The sequence below is a fragment of the Amblyraja radiata genome, chromosome 4, assembly GCF_010909765.2.
Source record: "Amblyraja radiata isolate CabotCenter1 chromosome 4, sAmbRad1.1.pri, whole genome shotgun sequence".
In the NCBI taxonomy this organism is placed as follows: domain Eukaryota; kingdom Metazoa; phylum Chordata; class Chondrichthyes; order Rajiformes; family Rajidae; genus Amblyraja; species Amblyraja radiata.
The window spans coordinates 50,237,421-50,257,111 of NC_045959.1; the positions used below are offsets into that span (position 1 = coordinate 50,237,421).

A 19,691-nucleotide genomic window follows, 5' to 3' on the forward strand; every position below is an offset into this window, starting at 1 on the left:
GGTATGCAAAGAGTCGACAAAGAGTTTGAAGATGAGTTTTGTTGCGATTGTGGTGATGAGTGCAACGCTAAAGTCAATAAATAAAGTCAATAACTAAAGGGCCTGTCCCACGAGCATGCGACTGCATGCGGCAAGCGCGACCAAACTGGAAGCGGGGGCCGCGCGGAGGTCGAGTGATCCCCGTACAGGGCCTGTCCCACTAGCATGCGACGAGCACGACCAAACCGGAAGCGGGGGCCGCGCGGAGCTCGATTGATCCCGCACGAGTTGACGTGAAGTTCGAGTGAAGTCCGCGGGAAGTTCGCGCTAGGCGTATGCCGTACACTGCGTGCGGTGTCGAGACGCTGCGCATGCCCGTCGAGGCGGTGCGTACGGCCTCAATGTGGCTGCGGGCTGGCAGGCCGTTGCCGCGCGGAATTTTTGAACAGTGTCAGTTTTTCGGAGCCCCGCACGATGTCGGGACCAGCTCCGCACAACTCCATACGGCTCCAGCGATCGAAGTGGGACCGACCCCACGAGGCCGTACGGCTCAAGAGACCATGTTAGGTCGCGCTTGCCGCATGCAGTCGCATGCTGGTGGGACAGTCCCTTAAGAGTCTGATGTTGATGTCCTTCATATCCAGATGTATCAGCGATGAGTGTAAGGCCAAGAAGATGGTGCCTACCATGGACCTGTTGCGATAGTACATGAACTGCAGTGAATCAAACCAGTCTGGGAAGCTGGAATTATTGTGTGTCTTGAAACACTTTATGATGCTGAATGTCAAAGCCACTGAATTGTAGACATTAAGGCTCGCTACCTTGCTTTGGTATTCTTAATTGCAATGGAGTTGCTGGTATAGGCTGTGCAGAGTTCATTGTGCCCTTGGGTTAATATTATGACTGGAGACATTTAGTTATTAGTTTATTTATAGAGATACAGCACAGAAACAGACCGTTCGGCCCACCAAGTCCGAGCCGACCAGTGATCCCCGCGTACTAATACTATCTGACACATACTATGGACAATTTACGATTATACTGCAGCTAATCAGCCTACAAACCTGTATGTCTTTGGAGTGTGGGAGGAAACCGGAGCTACCGGACAAACCTCACGCAGGTCACAGGGAGAATGTACAAATTCCAAACAGACAGCACCCGTGGTCAAGAACGAACCGGGGTCACAGGCGCTGTAAGGCAGCAACTCGACCGCCACACCACCGTGCCACCCTTGCATGAAAATCTGTATCATTATTTCCACTGAAACAATGTGAAAACAATTTTCACACAGAGAGTTGTGAGTCCGTGGAATTCAGAGGGCGGTGGAGGCCGGTTCTCTGGATACTTTCAAGAGAGAGCTAGATAGGGCTCTTAAAGATAGCGGAGTCAGGGGATATGGGGAGAAGGCAGGAATGGGGTACTGATTGGGGATGATCATCCATGATCACGTTGAATGGCGGTGCTGGCTCGAAGGGCCGAATGGCCTACTCCGCACCTATTGTCTATTGTCTAATTTAAGGTTTGCAATTTATAAACATTTTTATATCATGTACAACTTTCATCTACTTGCTGAGCATAGTCAAAACATCTGAGAGTGAAGTATAAAATCAATGCCAGAATGCTAAAGCATCAGGAATCAAATAGTTACAGAAATTCAAACTGAAATAGGCCCCATATCTCCTCCATCTTGCTCTGCTTTTTTGATATCATTTTCAACCTCACCTCAACATCACCTGTGTAGATCAGGAGAGAAAGGGCAGGAAGGGGGAGGGGGAGGGTGGGGGGGGGGGGGGGGGGGGGGGGGGGGGGGGGGGGGGGGGGGGTTACCTGAAATTGGAGAATTCAATGTTCATGCCTGGAGGTTGCAGGCTACCCAAGCGGAATATGAGGTGATGTCCCTCCAGTTTAAGTGTGGTCTCACTCCAGCAATGAGTGCCATTGGGGAGCCCCAGGACAGTCATGTTGGTAAAGACATAGGAAGGGGAATTCTTGGGACCAGTGGACAGTTTGGGTCAGTAGAGCTTAGAAGAATGAGAGGTGAATCTATTCAAAAATATAAAAACCTTAGCAGGCTTAACAGGTTAGATAGAGTCAAAGAGTCCCAACTTGCCCACACTGGCCAACTTGTCCCATCTACACTAGTCCCACCTGCCTGTGTTTGGCCCATATCCCTTTGAACCTGTCCTATACATGTACCTGTCTAAATGTTTCTTAATCATTGCGATACTCCCTGCCTCAGCTACTTCCTCTGGAAGCTCGTTCCATACACCTACTACCCTTTGCATGAAAAAGTTACCCCTCCTTTTAAATCTTTCCCCCTCACCTTAAACGGCTGGTTCTCAATTCCCCAACTCTGGGCAAGAGACTCTGTGCACCTACCCGATCTATTCCTCTCTTGATTTTATACATTTCTATAAGATCACCGTTCATCCTCCTGTGCTCTAAGGAATGGAGTCCTAGCCTGCTTAATCTCTCCCTATTGCTCATGCCCTTGTGTTCTGGCAACATCCTTGTAAATCTTCTCTGTACCCTTTCCAGCTTGACAACATCTTTCCGACAATAAGGTGCCCAGAGCATAAACCATCTTTGCAATTGGGAAACCATTTGGCAAATGGGTTTCAATCACATCAAATGCTTTTCCATGAGAGATACTCATAAAGCTGACCATGAGCTGGTACAAGATGGGAGACAGCCTGCTTAAAGAAGTTGATCACCACCCACATCTGGCCTAGCCTGGAACGGACACATAAACCAGATTGCCACAAAAGCAAACAGAACTTTGGGCCTTCTCCGGAGACACTTATCCGGTTGTGACAAACCAACTAAGGAGGTTGCGTACAAAGCACTTGTCCGCCACTGTTGGAATATTGTCAGACAATATGGGACCCTCACCAGAAAAATAACATTGACACCCTTGACAAGGTTCAGAGACGTGCAACCCAGTTTGTTAATAACTACTCAAGTGTTGTTAAATCGCCTTGGCTGTGAATCGCTGGAGTCAAGACGCCACAAAGCCCGCTTATGTACTGTCTACAAGGAGACTCATGACATCATACCCAGTAACATATCTCACCTCATTCAATCCAATACCCAGAACTCTACAAGACAGTCCTCAGGTCACTTTATTTATACTAGAATTAAAGCAAACAAAAATAGCTATCTACAGTCACTATATCCATGGAGTATCCCAGAATGGAACATCCTTCCTGACACCACCAGGTGTGAACCAACCTTGTCACTCTTCAAGTCACAGCTCACCAACTTGGACATGGATCATCTCACCAAACTTGCCCACATAAAAATCTAAATAACCCTTTTGCAACCAGTGCCCATGCGAGCGAAACTTGCACGAGATAGCCCAGCTGTTGGCGGTTGTGCAGAAAACAAGCAGAAACAGAACTGAACCCAATAATCTAAATGTGGCCTCAACCAACATCTTCTACAACTGCAACTTTACCTCTCAATTTGTATAGTTGAGAGGTTTCCACGTTTGAGAGTCATGAACAAGGCCAGGTATGCGGTGGGTCATTTAAAACTGAGATGCTTAGAAACCTTATTTTCTCAGAGAGTGGTCAGTCTCTGGAATTCTCTGTTGTGGGGGTGGGGCAGGAAGGTAGAAGGGTTATCAAGGGGAATGGGGAGAATGCAGGAGAATGGGTTGAGTCGGAAAGATAGATCAGCCATGCTTGAATGGCAGAGCAGACTTGATGGGCCAAATGTCCTACTGCTCCTACGACTAATGAACTTATGAACTATATTTAAGTTGGAGGTAGATAAATATTTGGAGGATTGATGAATTTAGGGTTATTGGGAAGTGGCAGAGGAGAGGAAATGAGGTCAGCACAGATCAGCCATAATCATACCGAACGGTGGGCCAGGCTTGAAGGGCCGAGTGGCCTGGTCCTGCTTTGATTTCCTTGGGTTCTTATGGAACTGATGCGATTGCTCTGCTGGGACCAGTATCAACCTGATGGGCCAAATGGCCTCCCACTGTCACAATGAGTTAATAAAGTAGATCATTACGAACAGTTACATCTACCTTGGTTACTTCAGTATCCAAAAATCTGTCAAGCTCAGTCTTGTATATCTGAAGTGGTTAACATTCCTCAACGCCTTTGGGCAGAGAATTCAAAGAATTCCAATACTCTCTGCTCTTGAAGTTTCTCTTCATTTCTGACTTAAATAGCTGATCCTTTATCCTGAGACTACCCCACCTAGTTGTAGACAGTCCTCAGTCAAACCCCAAGCTCCTGAAAATAAAGTGCTATTCCACTTGTATTCTCAGCATAGGACAAGTCTCATCCTAAGAGGATGGCTCACTGGCCCATCGAGTCCGCGCCGACCAGCTATTCCCACGCACTAACACTATCCTACACACTGGGGACAATGTACAATTATACCAAGCCAATTAACCCACAGACCTGTACGTCTTTGGAGTGTGGGAGGAAGCCGGAGGTCCAGGAGAAAACCCATGCAGGTCACGGGGAGACGCACAAACTCTGTACAGACAGCACCTGTGGTCAGGATCAAACCCGGATCTCTGGCGCTGTAAGGCAGCAGCTCTACAGCTGTGTCACCATATCACCATTTTATTTATTGTCATATGTACAGCGATACAGTGATATGTTCTGTGTGCTACCCAGTCATACTACATACAAGAGTGGTAAAGAAGGCATATGGTATGCTTTACTTCATTGCTAGGGGCATTGAATATAAGAGTCAGGAAGTCATGATGAAGATCTATAGGACTTTGGTTAGGCCACATTAGGTGTATTGCATGCAGTTCTGGTCAACCCATTACAGGAAAGATGTGGAAACTTATAGGAGAATGGGTTTGTGAGAGATAGATAGATCAGCCATGATTGAATGGTGGAGCAGAATCGATGGGCCTAGTTCTGTTCCAATGACTTATGAACTGACGAGGTTTTTGAGAGAGTGGAGAGGAGGTTTACAAACATGTTGCCTAGGTTAGAAGGTTTCATCCACAGGGTGAGGTTGGATAGACTTTGATTGTTTGCCCTGGAACATCGGAGGTTGAAGGGAGACTTGATAGAAGCATATAAAATTATGAGAGGCATAGATAGGGTAGACAGTAGACAGTCAAGACCTTTAACAAGGCATCACGTTCCGCACAAACATGCTTGCCAAAGGGCACAATCCTCTACTGTTCTATGTTAATATTTCAGGTTGAAGACCCTTTGTCATAAATTCTGACCCTCTAATTATTTCCATCATTTTTTTATTTTTTTAATAAATTTCCAGCATTTGCAGTTCTGGTTGCACCATTACAGAATAGATGTGGAGGCTTTGGAAAGGGTGCAGAGGAGGTTTACCAGAATGCTGCCTGGAATAGAGAGTATTCAGCTATAGGGTGAGGTTGGGTAGACTTGGATTGTTTTCTCTGGATCTCCGGAGTTTGAGGGGAGACTTGATAGAAGTTAGAGGTTAGACAGTCCGTTAGACAGTCCGTCTTTTTTGCCGGGTGTAAATGTCCAAAGCTAGAGGGCAAAGCTATCAGGTGAGAGGGGGAAAGTTTAATGAATATGTGCGGGCACATTTTTTACACAAAGAGGAGTAGTGAGCACCTGGAACACACTGTCAGGGGTGGTGGTGGAGGCAGATATGATAGTGACATTTAAGAGGCCTTTAGATTGGCACACGGAAGTGCAGGGAATAGTGGGATATGGATCAGGTACAGGCAGATAAGATCAGTTTAACTGTGATGTGACACAGGAGTCTAAAGAAGGGTCCCAACGCTAAAGAAATGTCGTTATCCATGCCCTCTAGAGCAGTGCTTCTTAAACTGGTGACTGGTTCACCCAAGGGTGAATGAAATTATTTTGACTAAGTTAATTTATGATTTTTGCTCATGTGACAAAATAAATTATATATTAAATTATGCACAAGGGAGAATGACGAAAATTACTAAAAAACGTAAGAAAATTTAGTCGAGGATGAATGAAAATTTCTGATAAAGACTCAAGGGTGACTGACGCTGGAATAGTTTAAGAAGCACTGCTCTGGAGATGTCACCTGACCCCCCAACATTAATGTAAATATTGTGAGCCGAAGGGCCCATTCCGGTGTTGTACTGCTCTCTTGTCTATGGTCTATGTCCACGCAGTAGTATTCCTGTTCATATCCAAGGCAGAAGATTAAGTACTGAGGTGAATGTCCTGGCAAGGGGCATCTGAATGCTCTTTCTCCACAACCCAACCCAGCATCAGTGCTCACCGACAGCATTACCATCATAAGCAGCACAGTCTGGAGTAGGAGAACATCTTGTTGATTTCAACCAGTGTTGCATGACTCATGCAGGAAGTTAACTGGACAAATTACACAGCGCAGAAGACAGAACAGTACTTGTGAGCAGAAGAGTCACGTTGATAATACAGCATTAATTTGACATGTTAATAGAGAATGCACATTGCAGATGTGATGCTGCTTTCAGCCAGTTTACATTTACTTTAGATAGATACAAAATGCTGGAGTAACTCAGCGGGTCAGGCAGCATCACTGGACAAAAGGTATAGGTGACATTTCGAGTTGAGACCCTTCGTCAGACTCCTTCTTCAGTCTGAAGAAGAGTTTAAACCCGAAACATCAACAATTTCTTTTCTGGATGCTGCTTGACCCGCTGAGTTACTCCAGCATTTTGTGTCCATCTTTGGTGTAAACCAACATCTGCAGTTCCCAACTACCTATGCCAACCAAGATGTCCCATCTATACCAGTCCCACCTCCCCGCATTTGGCCCAGATCCCGCTAAACCTTTCCTATCCAGATACCTAATATGGTTTATATATTGATACAGTACATGCTGAGGAGGTTCACTTGCCCTAGGACACGTTAGCAGTATTCCCCATTCCACACATGAAAGCCTCTTATTCCCATCAAATATTCAGCACAATATCCATTTAGCTCTAATCAGAACGGTACTTCACACACATTGTTGCATCTCTTGCAGCCTAGGTTGAGCACTGCCAATGAACTCAGCTGACGACTGAACACCCAAGCCGTCCCAGCAACAGTGACATCCCACCATCGAAGGGATCTATAGGAGTCACTGCCTCAAAAAGGCAGCCAGTACCATTAGAAACCCACACCATCTTGGCCACACTCTCATTTCACTCCTGCCATCGACAGTAACGTCAAGTTCAGGAGCAGCTTCTTCCCTACAACCTTCAGGCAATTAAACACTATTACCTCCAAATAAGCTCCGACGTACATAGACTTGGGGGCATTGTTTTTGTCTTTGTAATATAAATATGTTTCCTTTTCTGGACATATGACAATAAAACACTCTTGACGACTCTCTCTTGAGATTAGTATCCAGTAGTATCCAGTTACAAAGGAGGTCACATTCCCTGCAACAACTTATTTTGCACTTCACACATGGATGGCTGTAAGCACAATGAGCATTATTTCCCATTTCAGAGACGCAGTTAGCTGGCTTTGCATTGCCTTATCCACGGTGCTATCCACAAGTGCACTTTCTGCTTGATCAAATTATATTAAAAAAAGAATCAATAAATGGAGCCTAGCAGAGAGACTGTTATCAGGTTCCTGTAAGAGCAGCAATTGTAATAAGCATTCAGCTGGATCTTGGCACATCTTTTATCGTGCTGCACTTAGATCTGCAGTTTGTTTTGGAAAGTTATCTTCCTAGATAAGGGCATAGGAGATTTATATATATACACCAATTTTCCAGCACCCTTGGTCATAAGGTCATAAGTGATAGGAGCAAAATTAGGCCAATCGGCCCATTAGATTAGATTAGATTAGATCCTTTATTTGTCATTCAGACCTTTCGGTCTGAACGAAATGTCGTTGCCTGCAGCCATACATATAATAATAAACAACAAAACACACAATAAACACAAATTAACATCCACCACAGTGAGTTCACCAGGCACCTCCTCACTGTGATGGAGGCAAAAGTCTTAAGGTTACTGACTCTCCCCTCCTCATTCTCACTCTGCGTTGAGGCGATATGTTGTTACCCCACCGGGCGATGGTAATCAGTCCCGCGGCTCAACCGAGCTCCGCCAACGGGCCGGTTCAAGCTCCGCGGCCTGGGGTGGTCGAAGCTGTCGCTCTCCAGTCCAGCGGATGCAGCTGTTGCCGCTGGAGCTCCGGAAAACAGGCACCAGCCTGTGACCTGCGAGCTCCCGACGATGTCGTCCACTGGCCCGCGGCCGAGCCCCGGATTCATGTCGCCGCCGCTGGAATGCTGCCTCAGCCACCGGAGCACCGTCCCAGCCCCGTGCCGGGCCGCCCTCACCGGAGCGCCGTCTCAGCCCCGAGCTGGGCTGCCTCAGCCACTGGAGCGCCGTCACCGGAGCACCGTCTCAGCCCCGTGCCGGGCCGCCATCACCGGAGCACTGTCACAGCCCCGCGCCGGGCCGCCATCACCGGAGCGCCGTCTCAGCCCCAAGCCGGGCCGCCCTCACCGGATCACCGTCTCAGCCCTGAGCTGGGCCGCCCTCACCGGATCACCGTCTCAGCCCCGCGCCGGGCCGCCCTCACCGGAGCACCGTCACAGCCCCGCGCCGGGCCGCCATCACCGGAGCGCCGTCTCAGCCCCAAGCCGGGCCGCCCTCACTGGAGCACCGTCACAGCCCCGCGCTGGGCCGCCCTCACCGGATCACCGTCTCAGCCCCGCGCCGGGCCGCCCTCACCGGATCATCGTCACAGCCCCGCGTCGGGCCGCCCTCACCGGATCACCGTCACAGCCCCGCGCCGGGCCGCCTCAGCCACCGGATCACCGTCACAGCCCCGAGTCATGCCGCTGCCACTGGAGCGTCCGAATGCCGCCACAGCTCCGAATTCGACCAACCTCGCGTTGGTGAGTCCTGGCTGGCTCTGCCTCCGGAGCCTCGAGGTCGGTCGCAGGTTGGAGGCCGCCAGCTCCGCCATTAGGCCTCAGCGCAGACGGAGGCAGAGAAGGGGGGATATGACAGAAGTCGCATTCCCCCGAAGGGAGAGACAGAAAACCATGTTTCAGCCCCTCCCCCCCCCCCCACACATAACACAACCTAATAACCAAAAATTTAACTAAAACAAGACAAATAAAAAGTAAAGTCAGGTCTACTCTGCCATTCAATCATGGCTGATCTATCTTTACCTCCTAACCCCATTCTCCTGCCTTCTCCCCATAACCCCTGACACCCATACGAATCAAAAATCTATCTATCTCTGCCTTAAAAATATCCATTGACTTGGCCTCCACAGCCTTCTGTGGCAAAGAATTCCACAGATTCACCTCCCTCTTACTAAAGAAATTCCATTTCATCTCCTTCTTAAGGTTCCAGAGCCTTGCAAACGTATCCATTTTGCAGGATCAACAGAGGTGATGTAAAAAGCTTTGGTTGCGTGCTAACCATCAGCGGAAATAAAGTACATTATTACAATCGAGCCATTCACAGTGTGCAGATACATGATAAGGGAATAACGTTTAGTGCAAGGTAAAGCCAGTAAAGTTTGGGGGGTCACCAATGAGGTAGATGGTAGTTCAGGATTGCATTCTTTGCTCTATACACCTCTGCCCCACTAATTATACCCCTCTCGTGTCACCATGGACTGCTAGAAACTTAAATAAAACAAATATTACATGGAAATTAAATGTGCTTACGCTTGACACCACGACTGTCACTTGGACCTTGCTGGGACATAGCTCAGGATAAATGTAAGTAAAAGAAGCTAAGAATTGCACAAACCCGAGGGGTCACCACCAACAACAGCATATGTACACAAATAACTCTTCCGGGATGGAGGGACACATCCCGAGAGACCTCACGCCGCATGCAATGCCACCTGTGGCCGCTCGGGGAATTTCAGGTGCGCTCTCGTAATTCTGTCCAGGTTAAAGGAGGTGCCAGACAATCAGTTGCCAGAGAGTCGACCTGTATAAGGCATCTGACTGATTGCCTGTAACAATGCCCAATGACCTTTGCTTCCCAATCAAGAAACCTAAAGAATAAAATGCTTTAATGAATGTACAAATCCTAGAATGCCCAAGTTTGTATGACAATGTTTGAAATAGCGGAAGACCATATTTTCTGATCAGCCGCCAAACCTAATAAAAGTCTCCATTAAATCAAAATGGTTTTGCCACATGTGTGTGTCTGTGATTTGTGTCAGTCCACATGCACATAGCACATGAGAGTGAGTGAGAGAGAGAGTGAGAGTGAGTAAGGGAGAGTGAGAGAGAGAGAGTGGGATAGTGAGTGTGGAGAGAGCGAGAGAGTGAATGAGAGTGTAAGAGAGTGAGAGAGTCAGAGTGTGAGTGAGTGAGAGAGTGAGAGAGAGTGAGTAAGTGTGAGTGGGAATGTGCGAGTGTATGAGAGCGTGATTGAGTGAGTGTGTGAGTGAGTGTGTGAGAGCATGAGTGAGAGAGTCAGAGTAAGTGTGAATGAGTATGTGAGTGTGTAAGTGTGTGTGTGAGAGAGTGAGTGAGAGTGTGAGTGAGAGTGTAATGAGCCTGTCCCACTTACGCGACTTTTTCGGCGACTGCCGGCACCCGTCTGTCATAGGTCATTGCAGGTCGCCGGAAATTTTCAACATGTTGAAAATCCAGCGGCGACCAGAACAAGGTACGACTCTTTGGGCGACTACTCACGACCATACAAGCTTCACCCTGTCGCCAGGGTGTCGCCTGTATGTTCATGAGTAGTCTCCTCAGTCGCCCGAAGAGTCGTAGCGTCTTTCTGGTCGCCGCTGGATTTTAAACATGTTGAATAAATGGGGGTAAGAGTACACTGGTAGGTGCAGGTATCTTTCCATACTAGCACCTTAGATGCTTGTCCTATGTGTCAATTTATCCTTGTGTTTAAAATATCACTGTGTATGCATTGGCAGGAACTTCACTGGGGATAGTTCATTTTCACCAAGAAGTGGAAGCTGACTGAAAATTTTCATGTACAAACCTGAATTTTAACATTTAAAATTTCAATTTAACACATTATGCAAGCAAATAATAATAATTTAAAAATGCATTGTGATATTAATTAATGACTGGATGCAGTATATATTCTGTTTAATCATGGGTAGTATAAGGGTGAATTTTGCAAGATGAAAATATTATATCACATGCATTTGGTGATATGGGTAACTGTAGAAAACAAATGTTTCTGACAAGGGGAAATCAGCTTACAGGCAATTCTCAGGAGCTGAACCCAGTGAAATTTCACACTCGCCTTCCCAACAAAACAAGCATTTTATCCCTATCAAATACCCAACACAATATACCTTTTCATATACTGTTCTCTAACTGTGAGTTTAAACTTTGAATACAAATGTTACTGGCGCAAGGGCATTTTATTTTAACAGATCCCTAGAGAAATAATGGTGAACAATTATTTGTGCGCCACTAAAAGAGGCTACTGTTTTCAAAATTGATATTAAGAAGGAACTTGAAAAAAACTTTGGTGCAGTAAATAGACCGATTGCCAACTCAACGTCAGTGGTTTTGCAAAGGAACTGCGGGTGAGCCTAATATGTTGAAAAATGGAGCCCAGTGTGAAGTCTGGGCTTGAAGTCTATTCACCACATCAATAGCTGACTGGAAAACTCTGAAGAGTGTGGAGGAGTTGGCTTCAACCAAAGAGGCCTCAATTTTGTCGATAACCATCTTTCCGTAGTTCGCTTTGAAATCTGAAGGCTTCAGTTAAAACCACGTAACACCAAATGGGTTCATTAAATCAAGGATAGATTATAGGTATTGCCTCAAATGTATCCTCTGAAAGGCATCTGTGATTAGAGTCATAGTCATAGAGCCCAACTTACCCACACCGACCAACGTTCCATCTATACTTGTCCCACCTGCCTGTGTTTGGCCCATATCCCTTTAAACCTGTCCTATCCATGTATCTGTCTAACTGCTTTTTAAATGTTACAATAGTCCCTGCCTCAACTACTTCCTCCGGCAGCTCGTTTCATACATCTACCACCCTTTGCTTAAAGCAGTTATCCCCCAGATTCCTATAAAATCTTTCTCCCTTCACCTTAATCCTATTCTCAATTTCCCTACTCTGAGTGAGAGACTCAGTGTGTCCACCGGATCTATCCCCCTCATGATCATGACTTCTATAAGATCACCCCTCATCCTCGTGTGCCTCAGGGAATAGAGACCCAGCCGACTCAACCTCTCTCTATAGCTCAGACCCTTGAGTCCTGGCAACATCCTTGTAAATCTTCTCTTTCCAACTTAACACCATCTTCCCTATAACACGATGCCCAGAACTAAACGCAATGATTGATCCAAATAGATAAGGTAAATGCACAGGGTCTTTCACCCAGAGTAGGTGAATCGAGAACCAGAGGATATAGGTGAGGGGAACAGATTTAATAGGAACCTGAATGCCGTCGTTATTAACCAAAGGATGGTCGGTGTATGGAACAAGCTGCCGGAGGAGGCAGTTGAGGCAGGTATTATCAAATTTAAGAAACATTTAGACAGGTACATGGATAGGATAAGTATTGAGGGATATGGTCTAAAAACAGGCAGCTGGACTAATGTAAATGGGGCATGTTAGTCGGTGTGGGCAATTGGGGCAGAAAGTCCTGTTTTCATGCTGTATAACTCTCTATGACTATAAATCATTATATTCTGCTTCAGTAGATTTGTAATATTACAAGCAACCAAGATGAAGAAAAAGGAAGAAAGTACTTGAGTTCCCAATACACTTTTAACATTCTTGGATGTCCTGAAATGTTTTATAGTTAAAGCAGTACATTTACTGTGTTGTCACGGTTCTGACATGGGAAAGCAGAGAAATAAATTATTCACCATTTTTTCACTGCTCGCTAGAACACTGTGGTCACCACCACAGCCATTTCCTCAACTTCCCTCAAGGCTGCAAACCCAGAAGCATAGGAAATTCTGCCAGAGGCTAGTCAACGATATGAACATAAGAAACAGGAGCAGGTGTAAGCCATGTCGCCCTTTCATCTTACTCCGATGCTCAAGAAGATCTCAAGTCTTCTGGTGTCTCAAATAAGCCTCTCTACCACTTCCTCCTATTTCATAGATTTTACTTTACACTTTAGAGATGCAGCACGGAAACACGCCCTTCGACCCACCGAATCTATGCCGACCAACAATTACCCCGTACACTAGCACTAACCTTCACGCTAGCGACAATTTAGAGAAACAAATTAATCTACAAACCTACATGTCTTTGGAATGTGGAAGGTGACCTGAGCACCTGGAGAAAACCCATGCAGTCACAGGGAGAACATGCAAACTCCGTACAGACTGCACCCATAGTCAGGATCGAACTCGGGTTTCTGGCATAGAAGGGCATCAACTCTACCGCTGCGCCACCGTGCCGCTCTTATTCTTCTCAAAATCTTTTCATTTCAGTTCTTAAATTGATTGATTGATTGATTGATTATACCTTTAATAATCCTTTACAGGAAATTACAGTGCCACGACAGCTTCAAGACAGACATAACACCACACATTTCCTCAAAAGGCTTCCATACTTAACAAGTAAAAATACAAGTTAAAATACAAGTTAAAATACAATTAATTTAAAAAAAGTGCAGTTATTTATGCACATTATATAACCTTATAGCAGCTGGTAAACAGGACTTCCTATGTCTCTCAACATTGCCTTTTGGAGGAGAGGATTTGAAAGATTCACAATCTTCCTCATATCAATCTTGTATCCTTTTCTGGAATCTTGTTTTATGACCTGGTTTGACAGGACCGAAAGAGCTCACAAAAAGTGGTGAGAATTGCCGAGACCGTGATCGGTACTGACCTCCACTGAAGGGATCTGTAGGAGGCACTGTCTCAAAAAGGCAGCTAGCATCATCAATGACCCACACTACCCCAGCCACACTCTCATTTCATTTCTGCCACACGAAGAAACATAGAAACATAGAAAATAGGTGCAGGAGTAGGCCATTTGGCCGTTTGAGCCAGCACCGTCATAAAATATGATCATAGCTGATCATCCAAGATCAGTACCCTGTTCCTGCTTTCTCCCCATATCCCTTGATATCATTACCCCTAAGAACTCTATCTAACTTTCTCTTGAAGGTATAGGAATCTGAAAACTACAATGTTCAGCTATAATGTATAAGCTTCTTCCCAACGACCGTCAAGGCTATTGAGCCCCCCAAACTCCAAATAAATTCCAAATTATAAACTTGCAATAGGGACTTTGCCGTTTGTTTTGTTTTTTGTATTATATTATTATTTTTTTATTATTGAACTTTTTTTTGTTTGTTGATTCTATTGTCTTTTGTGTAGTGTGTACAAACCTGTTGTGCTGCTGCAAGTAAGAATTTTATTGTTCCATTTCAATACCTGTGACAATAAAACACTATATAACATAGTGATATATATATATCTATGTATGAACAAAATAAAACATAGAGATCCCTTGGATTTGTGGCTCTGGTTCTTTATTCTACAACGTAAGGAAACAACGTATTATCTAAATGGTGGCCGATTAGGTATTATCTAAATGGTGGCCGATTAGGAAAAGGGGAGATGCAGCGAGACCTGGGTGTCATGGTACACCAGTCATTGAAAGTGGGCATGCAGGTGCAGCAGGCAGTGAAGAAAGCGAATGGTATGTTAGCTTTCATAGCAAAAGGATTTGAGTATAGGAGCAGGGAGGTTCTACTGCAGTTGTACAGGGTCTTGGTGAGGCCACACCTGGAGTATTGCTTACAGTTTTGGTCTCCAAATCTGAGGAAGGACATTATTGCCATAGAGAGAGTGCAGAGAAGGTTCACCAGACTGATTCCTGGGATGTCAGGACTGTCTTATGAAGAAAGACTGGATAGACTTGGTTTATACTCTCTAGAATTTAGGAGATTGAGAGGGGATCTTATAGAAACTTACAAAATTCTTGAGGGGTTGGACAGGCTAGATGCAGGAAGATTGTTCCCGATGTTGGGGAAGTCCAGGACAAGGGGTCACAGCTTAAGGATAAGGGGGAAATCCTTTAAAACCGAGATGAGAAAAACTTTTTTCACACAGAGAATGGTGAATCTCTGGAACTCTCTGCCACAGAGGGTAGTTGAGGCCAGTTCATTGGCTATATTTAAGAGGGAGTTAGATGTGGCCCTTGTGGCTAAGGGGATCAGAGGGTATGGAGAGAAGGCAGGTACGGGATACTGAGTTGGATGATCAGCCATGATCATATTGAATGGCGGTGCAGGCTCGAAGGGCCGAATGGCCTACTCCTGCACCTAATTTCTATGTTCTATGTTTCTATGTTTAGGAAGTCAATCCCTCTTGGAATTTTATACGTTTAAATACTCCTTGGATATTTTGAACTGCATGGAGCACAGGCTAGGAGACAAGCTGGGACACTCAGTTTCCTGGGATGCATTTAATGGGATAGAATTTGCCCTCTTGCATGGCCTGAATGTGTCGAGTCGTAGAGTCACAGCCATGCAGCGTGGAAACAGGCCCTTCAGACCAACATGTCCTATCTACATCAGGCACGCCTGCCGACGTTTGGCCCATATCCCCTTAAACCTGTCCTATCCACGTACCTGTCTTGTTGCTTCTTAAATATTGTGATAGTCCCAGACTCAACTACCTCCTCTGGCAGCTCGTTCCATACACCCACTGTGAAAAAGTCACCCCCCAAAATTACCTCCTTTGCAGCGAATTCCAAATCTTAAATCAAAATGAACAACTGTAACACAAATCCTCTAACGCGCCTGTAACCAAAAGTCGTTGAGCCATTGAGACCATGAACGAAAAGAAACAGAAAATTCTACTTACAGCTGAAGCCAGGCTTGATTTTCCTGTTTGCCTGAAGGCTGTAAATGGTAATGTGAAACAAGGCATGAAGCAGCAGAAAGGTGAGGCTTGTGAAACACAAGGTTTTCAGTAAACGGCCTGTATGACCTGGAATAAAATAAAATTCCATAATGAATTTCCGTGCAAGACATTATAATGAAATTAAATAGCTAGTCAAATCAAATTACCATTCAACACAGAAGCATTATTCTCAAGCCTATTATTTAACCTATTATCAGGCAACTGAACCATCCTATCACCAACTAGAGAGTGGTCCTGAGATACCATCTACCTCATTGGAGACCCTCGGACTATCTTTAATCAGACACAAAGTGCAGGAGTAACTCAGCGGGTCAGGTAGCATCTCTGGAGAAAAGGAATAGGTTATGTTTCAGGCGGGAACTCACTGAAACATCACTTATTCCTTTTGCTCCAGAGGTGCCGCCTGACCCACTGAGTAAAGGGCCTGTCCCACCAGCAAGCAATTGCATGCGTCTAGCGCGACCAAACGTGGTCGCTTGAGGCGTACGGCCGCGGCCCACTTCGAAGCGCGGATTCATATGGAGTTGTGCGGGGCTGGTCCCGACATCACACAGGGCTCCGAAAATCCTGCACTGTCCGAAAATTCCGCGCGCCAATGGCCTGTCAGCCCGCAGGCCCATTGAGGCTGTACACAGCGCCTCGACGGCGTATGCGGCGTCTTGACGTCATATGCAGCGTCTTGAAGCCGACGTCGTGCGACGTCCAAATTCAGTCGGCCCACCTCCTGCCCAGCTGATTGGTGAGTATGATGTCGGGACCAGCCCCGCACAACTCCATACGCCTCCGCGGTTCGAAGTGGGAACGGCCCCGCACGGCCGTACGCCTCAAGCGACCACGTTTGGTCGCGCTAGACGCATGCAATCGCATGCTGGTGGGACAGGCCCTTAACTCCAGCACCTTCTGTCCAGCTTCAGTATAAAGAAGCACCTGTAATTCCAACACATTTAATCAGACTTTACTGGACTCTATCTTGCACTAAACGTTATTCCCGTTGTCCTGTATCTGTTAACTGTAGGCGGCTTGATTATAATCATGTATCGTCTTTCCACTGACTGGATAGTACGTAACATAAAAACATGCTTCCACTGTACCTCGGTACACATGACAATAAACTAAACTAAACTGAACTAACCTAACCTCTGGCTAAATATGGAAGACTTCTTTAGACTTTAGAGATACAGCACTGAAACAGGCCCTTTGAGTCTATGCCAACCAACAATCACCCTATACACTAACACTATTCTCCAACCTAGAGACGATTCACAATTTTACCAAAGCCAATTAACCTACAGTTCAAACCTGTACATGTTTGGAGTGTGGGAGGAAAGCTTTTTTGTTACGTGCTATCCAGAAAGACTATGCATGATTACTATCGAGCCGTCCACACTGTACAGATACAGGATATAGGGAATAACGTTTAATGCAAGATAAAGTTCAGTAAAGTCCGATTAAAGATAATATGAGAGTCTCCAATGAGGTAGATGGGAGATCAGGACCGCTTGTCAAGTCAAGTCAAGTCATGTTTATTTGTCACACACACATACGAGATGTGCAGTGAAATGAAAGTGGCAATTCATCGCTGGATGGTGGGAGGACGGTTCAGTTGCCTGATAACAGCTGGGAAGAAACTGTCCCTGAATCTGGAATAACGAGAGAAGATGATTTCCACAGTTGAACTGCTATTTCTATACTTGCTTGGACTGACATATCAAGGTTATCAAATTGGATAATATCCCAGAGGACTGCTGGCCTGATGATACATCAGTAACAACACAGCAATGACAGAACACATTGAAATAGAAAGTGATTTCCGACAACATATTACTTCAACATTTTAAGATCATTCAAAAGAAAAATTAGTTAAAGAACAAATTGAGTTAATGTGACACCTTCCACATCTCCTTTAAGAATATTCTACGGAGCTTGCTAACCAACGAAGCACTTTGAACAAGCTGAGGTCATGAAAGTTGCTATATAAACATAAATCTTTCTTTCAGAAAATGGCCCATGTTTTGGCTGGTATTTAAGAGAGGAATGTTGGGCAGTAAATCAGGCCAAAATTATTCTTAGAATACTGCCAGCAGAATCAAATATGACATTTATTGCACAGTTTCCTCTTTGATGATACAGTCTTGCACTGAAATGTCAACCATCGTTTCTGCATTGAGTTTTTGGGTTGTGTGTTACCAGTGGAGCCAGGAGATGTTTTCACAGCTGCATTAAAATTATCTGTAATTTTTTACCCTCCAAATAGGAAGGCAAGTTATTGATACATTTTATTTTATTATTTTACATCCATCTACGTTCCATTCGAAAGCGTATAGTAAATATCAATTTAGTTGTAAGTATGTCTCACACAAATGCTACCTTCGCAGACTTGAATGCAGCCAGACAGGGTAACAAAATTATTTTTTAAATAATGTACAATTATTTCAACAGGAAACTGCTGAGTTTCCCTGGATTGAGAAATCTGATTTCAGATTTTCACCTATTTAGGGTTGATTTCCTTTAATCATTTAACAATTTGTGGTAGTATATTTTATCAAGACAGAGAAGGAGGCCATTTGGCCCATCTGATCTATGCCGGCTCTCAGAGTAATCTGATCAATTATACTGGCCTACTTATTTAGACTTTAGAGATACAGTGCGGAAGCAGGCCCTTCGGACCACCGAGTCTGCGCCGACCAGCTATCACCCATACACTAACACTATCCCACACATTAGGCACAATTTACAATTTTACCAAGGCCAGTTAACCTACACACCTGTACATCTTTGGAGTGTAGAATGAAACTGAAGCACCTGGAGAAAACCCACACAGTCACAGGGAGAACGTACAAACTGCATACACACAGCATTCGTAGTCAGGATCGAACCAGGGTCCCTGGTGCTGTAAGGTAGCAACTCTACCGCTATGCCTCTGTGGCACCCCAACTTCTTTGAATCCTTTTCCCGGAGAAGACTCATGCAGGTCACGGGGACAACGTACAAACTCCATGCAGACAGCACCCATAGTCAGAATTGAACACGGGACTCTGGTGCTGTAAGGCAGCAAGTCCACCACTGTGCCACCATGCCATCCTTCTGGACATCTCGGCCAGAGGGAACACTGCAGCAGCTATTCTGTCAACCTATTAAGTGCAGTACCCTACTTAATCTCATAGAGTTTTAAAATAGTTCTGAGTAAGAATAGTCTAGACCTTGGGGGAAAATATAAAATATAACATTATTAAGTGGGAAAGTGGTCTGAAGAAGGGTTTCGACCCGAAACATTGACTATTTCCTTCGCTCCATAGATGCTGCCTCACCCGCTGAGTTCCTCCAGCATTTTTGTCTACCTATTATTGTGGGAACTTGGGAGAATAGATTGGGAACAGCAATTATAGGGCTAGTCCACAACTGACATATGGGAAGATGAACACAATGTGCTGGAGTAACTCAGCAGGTCAGGCATGGGTGATGTTTCGTGTTGGGACCCTTCTTCAGACTGGTGAAGGGTTCAATCCGAAGAAGAGTCCCGCCCCAAAACATCACCCATCCTTTTTCTCCAGAGGTGCTGCCTGACCTGCTGACCTTTTTATTTTTATGGCGGCTGTGGATGTTGTCCTTCAGTAAGGCATTTAACAAGTTCCTTCATGGCTGGCTGATCGAGAAGATTAAGATACATGGGATCCATGCTGGCTTGGTACTTTGGATTCAGATTTGTCTTAAGGGCCTGTCCCACTTTCACGACCTAATTCACGACCTCTGCCGAGTTTGCCCTTGACTCATACTTGCAGCATGGTCATCACGAGGTCGTAGAAGGTCGTAGGTAGGTCGTAGCAGGTCGTGATGCTAGTCGTAGGTACTCGTGGCATCAAGCAGGTCGGGGCGTTTTTTCAACATGATGAAAAATG

General features: G+C 45.4%; 1 protein-coding gene across 6 annotated transcripts in view; it reads right to left on the reverse strand.

Moving 5' to 3' along the window:
• piezo2 (piezo type mechanosensitive ion channel component 2) overlaps positions 1-19,691 on the reverse strand; it is a 499,687-nt gene that overhangs the window by 267,518 nt on the left and 212,478 nt on the right. For all 6 annotated transcript variants that reach the window (XM_033019396.1, XM_033019395.1, XM_033019392.1 and 3 more), the window contains exon 3: positions 15,736-15,861. In XM_033019396.1, the coding sequence (XP_032875287.1) occupies positions 15,736-15,861 (126 nt within the window). The remainder of the gene's footprint in view (positions 1-15,735; positions 15,862-19,691) is intronic.